General features: G+C 45.5%; 1 protein-coding gene across 1 annotated transcript; it reads left to right on the forward strand.

Annotated features, from left to right (window-relative positions):
* The first annotated feature begins 595 nt into the window (after positions 1 to 595).
* Positions 596 to 3,917, forward strand: LOC133633945 (uncharacterized). Its single transcript, XM_062026787.1, has 2 exons — positions 596 to 820; positions 1,613 to 3,917. Exon 2 carries the CDS (start codon positions 1,961 to 1,963, stop codon positions 3,740 to 3,742), a length of 1,782 nt encoding a protein of 593 aa, XP_061882771.1. The 5' UTR covers positions 596 to 820; positions 1,613 to 1,960; the 3' UTR covers positions 3,743 to 3,917.
* Positions 3,918 to 4,804: the final 887 nt, after the last annotated feature.

The following is a 4,804-nucleotide window of genomic DNA, read 5'->3' on the forward strand; positions in this document are numbered from 1 at the left end:
GAGATAAGCCATAATGAGCTCCGCCGGCACCTTCCACACTCGTCTCACAATCCTGCAGCTCTTTTGCTCCTCATTGCCACATTCTGTCCATCATCTTATCTCCTGGCCTCCCACCTCCATTACTTCTAACCGTTTCTTTACTCCTCCGATTTTCTCACCTCTCTCTCACTTTCTCTTTGCTCTTCTTCACCTTGGCTACAACTTTGAGCCGTCACGTGTGCTCGCGTTATCGTATTTTTCCTCAGCTCCTTGCATCATTGAGCAAAATGTTGCAATATACTTGGACGGGAGCGATAGCATGTGTTTGACTGGCAGGCAAAATAAGACTTTCTTTCAATGTAGATGCTATTTGCTGTTTACTTGAACACAGACTGATAAATACAGCGTAGACGTAAGCATCGGCTCAAGATAACGGGCAGGGTAGAGAGCCACCTGAAGTGAAATGGCAGAGAGTCTTTCAAGTTGCGGGTGAACATCAACAGTAAATTTAAAGCAGTGCTTTGGTGTCTAATCTAAAAGGTCACTTTTTTCAATATATATAAACTTGTTAATGTGACATACACAAATGTGTTGTCACATTTTTGTTTTTTTTATGTATTTGCTTTTGTATTTTTAAGAGCCTCAGTGTTCAGTAGAATGAGCAGTGAACTGATAATTCAGGCACAGGCCTATTCCACCTTTCGCCACCAGGTGGCAAAACCCCTTCTGTGAGACAGGTAGTATAGGTGGTCACGTGACGTCTTCTCTTCAGATGAACAAGGAAAGAGAAACGTAACAACACACAAGCTGACTCTGTCTCCTTTTTGTCCTGTTTTATCAGGTAAATACAATATTAGAACATACTACATGTTCTCTATGAGCACTTTATGGTGTAAAGCAAAGATTCTCTTGGTTCTTTACCAGAAATGTCGTGATTTTGTAGAACTTTGATGTGTGAAGTGAATCTCAGTGTAAACATACAGATTCATGGCAGCCATGTTACTGCTGCTTAAAAACGTGTCCTTTTGTTTGTTTCTGTGACAGTATTATGTTGCTCCCTGCAGTATTTGAAGCTCCGTTTTTCTAGTGTTTTATATGAGTGATGCCTGTTGCATTTGAGACAGTATATTTTCGTTTTTGATTTAGTTAGTTGTTTCTCTACTGAAGTGCCTTGTAATGAATCTTACTAGTCCATTGTGTTATGCCAATGCAGTATTTAGCCTACCTTTTGGGGTCCATATTTTGTGAATTGTGGTTTCATGATAAATGCCAATTCATGGTTTGGATAAATAAGTCCATGTTTATGTGGAACGTTAAAGGACAACTCCGTTCTAAAAATATAATTGGTAAATGCCAACGTTAAGAACCAGTTGATTGATACTGTGAACATAAAACATATGGGAATATGAAGGAAATGATGTTTATTGTGATTTTGATGATGATGTGTAAGAAAAGAAGAAGATATGGGTTTATTGTAATTTTGTGAATGTGACAATTGAATACTGAAACTCTTTAAACAGAAAGAAAGAAAGTGAATTAAGTTGATAATTGTTTAATAAATGAGATGAACAAGGAAAGAGAAACGTAACAACACACAAGCTGACTCTGTCTCCTTTTTGTCCTGTTTTATCAGGTGAACAACACTGCAGAGCAGTTTGTAAAATATAATCTGTCAACATAGCCACACCCCTGGGGCGTGTTACAGATTCTTGGGGGCTCGTCCGGGATTGGCTCCTCCCACCGACCTGGAGTCGATCCCAAAATCTACATCGGTGACCCAGAGAGAGAGACTTGCCGATGCGACGTGTCGGACCTGTATTACACAGACCTGGTGATGCGACGTGCTGAGTGCGTGGCCCAGAGGGAAAGCTGCTGATGCGACACGTGGTGCCCTGAGCCGAAGGAGAACTGTCATTCGCTGAGAGCAGAGACTGTTTGAGAGACTTGGACTGAGCGACGAGTGGTGGGAAAGGGACTTGTCATGGCGGACAGAGCGAGGAAGAACCTGGTCTGGGAGATCAGGAAAGGCCTGCTTTCGTTGTCACCTGAAGAACTTTTCCAAATTGCCAATGGTGTCGGCCCAGTTCTAGACGAAGATCCGTCACAGCTCGACAGTGAAGACGTGAATGGGTGTTTCGACCACATCCATGAGTTCATGCACAGTAAGCGACTGCTTGAGTCTGAAGATACCGGTATGGTTGAATTACTTTTGTTGAAGGATGCTATTGATAAGGTCATGGAATCTCACAGTAATGTTACTTTACCAGTTGATTCACATGCACGTGAAGAGCCAGAGCTCATTGATTTAGCCTCTGGTGGGGTCAGCCAGCCAGACACAGCTAATGTAACTGGTCTAGTTAGTGTAACCTCTGATGATAATTCTCAGTTACACACTGCCTCAGGTATTGCTACTACAGCTAACTCAGTAAATGTTATGCCAGATGATATTCAGAAAATGCTTGAAAGTTATGAGGATTTGAGTAAGAAACTACGCCAATTCATGAGTGTGCCCACCTCACATCCAACCTCACAACCCACACTCCAGAGTGTGCCCACCTCACAACCCACACTCCAACACCCTCCTCCATCAAACAACAACACACCATTCTTGCTCATGCCCACTTCTCATCCTCCCCCACAACCTGCACCTGTACAGCACATTCCACTGAACAACCCACCATTCATACCCATGCCCACTTCACACCTTACCTCAAAACCCACACCTTTACAGCTTCCTCCCCAGAACCCTGACACCCCACACCATACACACGAGAAGATGGTGTCCCTGAGAGACTTGTCTTACCTTCACCGCCGTGAATTTAAAGTGCAAGGGGGCCAGATCGGTGATCATTCTTCTGACATCAGCTACACTAGCGTATGCCGGCAGATCGACGAAGGATTAAAGGAGAACTTCGGTGACCTTGAAATAGTGAGAGGTGTACTACGGATCATTAAGCCTGGAGATTTCAAGGACATGCTCATGAATAAGGAGGATATGACCGTAGCAGAGCTCAAGGGTTTCCTTCAGTCTCACTTGGGAGAAAAGAGCAGCACAGAACTTTTCCAAGAGCTAATGTGTGCTAAGCAAAATGAACATGAGACCCCTCAACAGTTCCTGTATCGTGTAATTGGTCTGAAGCAGAGAATCCTGTTTACATCGAGACAAGCTGAAACTGAGATTAAGTGCAGCCCAGAGACAGTCCAAGGTGTCTTCCTGCACACCGTGTACCAAGGAATAGGACACAAGCACAACGATATCCGCAGAGAGCTAAAGCCCTTACTCTCTGACAGCACAGTAACCGATGAGACAATCCTGAAACATGTCATGAAAATAACAAGCGATGAGAGTGAGCGGCGACGCAGATTGGGATCACTACCCCGGCAGAAGCAAACAGCTGCACATAGTGCCCAAATGGAGGTAGAACCTGCAAAAGAGTCTAACCCGAAGAAAGAGACTGGTGATCGTAAAACCAAGACAGACAATGTACTACAGCTCACAGAGAGGATCGATGTGTTGACTAAGCTGGTTGACTCATTGGCTGCAACTGTGGAGAAAGATCGTGCCTGTCGATGTTCGTCACCTAAACCTCAAGCAGGTAGGAAAGAGAGACAGTATGGCTGTCCAAAGTGTCTTGAGAAGGGTCTACAGGACTGTAAACACTGCTTTTACTGTGGCGAAGAGGGTCACCGAGCAGTAGGCTGCTTGAAAAAACCTAAGCGCCAGGGAAACGAGAGCCGGTTGCTGAAGAGGGACAGCCAGTAACCGGAGCGACCTCAAAGTCCCAGTCTGAAGATGTACAAAAGCTTGAGGCTCACAACAACCACAGCTGTGGTGAAGATAACCCTCAGAGAACAACTGCAGAGGCAGTTACTGTGAACAGAGGACGGCGTCACAGAAAGGCGACTGCCCTGTCCTCACCCCACCCCCCACCCCCTAATGAACCGATTGCCAAGCTGATAGGCACGAAGGCCTTAACCAACTGTCTCCTGAATGGCCTAGCAGTCAGTGCCCTTGTAGACACAGGGGCTCAGGTGAGCATTATCAACCATTCTTGGAAAGAGACCTACTTACCTGAGCTTGACATTAGACTGCTGGCAGAGCTTATGGAGGATGAAGAAAAGCTCAAAGTATATGCTGTGAATGGAGACCTCATTCCTTTCACCGGATGGGTCACTATAACTGTGAGCTTGCCTGAAAACAAAGACCCCGACTTGGCTATTAAAGTCCCGTTCCTTGTAAGCCACTTGCCCTTAGATACGCCACTAATTGGGTTCAATGTGGTGGAAGAACTGATCAAGGGGAAGCCAGAGAGACTACTCCCCATATTAACCCGTTTGCTAGGGGGAGCTATGTCGATTCCTGATGACACCGCTGAGACTATTGTGCACTTTGTCCAATCAAAGAAACCCAATACGCTTCAGGGACGTCTGAGAACAGGTCAACAGGACAAGGTCATCCCCGCTGGCAGTGTAATGTGGGTAAAGTGCAGACTCCCACCTAATCTTGACCCATCTGATGCCCTGGTGTTATTTGAGCCGGATGAGAGTAACGTTCAGTTGCAGCAGCTGGATGTCGGTGAGGGTTTGCTTGAGATCCAGAATGAGAAGAGCCCATATGTAGCTGTGCCTGTGGGAAACCACCTGAAACATGATGTTACGTTGCCGCGCAAATCAGCTATTGGTAGTGTCCAGCCAATTAAGAAAATAATTGAAACTGACTCACCTGGAAAGGACACGAGAGTCCACAGTGTCACTTCCTCCCCTGCTGATGCAAGCCTGTCACAGCCACAATGGGAACCACCAGTTGACATAAGTCACCTAGATG

The sequence above is a fragment of the Entelurus aequoreus genome, linkage group LG18, assembly GCF_033978785.1.
Source record: "Entelurus aequoreus isolate RoL-2023_Sb linkage group LG18, RoL_Eaeq_v1.1, whole genome shotgun sequence".
NCBI lineage: Eukaryota > Metazoa > Chordata > Actinopteri > Syngnathiformes > Syngnathidae > Entelurus > Entelurus aequoreus.

Bases quoted from the DNA above. Each gene is read 5' to 3' on its own strand.
- LOC133633945 (XM_062026787.1), top strand. From the start codon at position 1,961: ATGGCGGACAGAGCGAGGAAGAACCTGGTCTGGGAGATCAGGAAAGGC.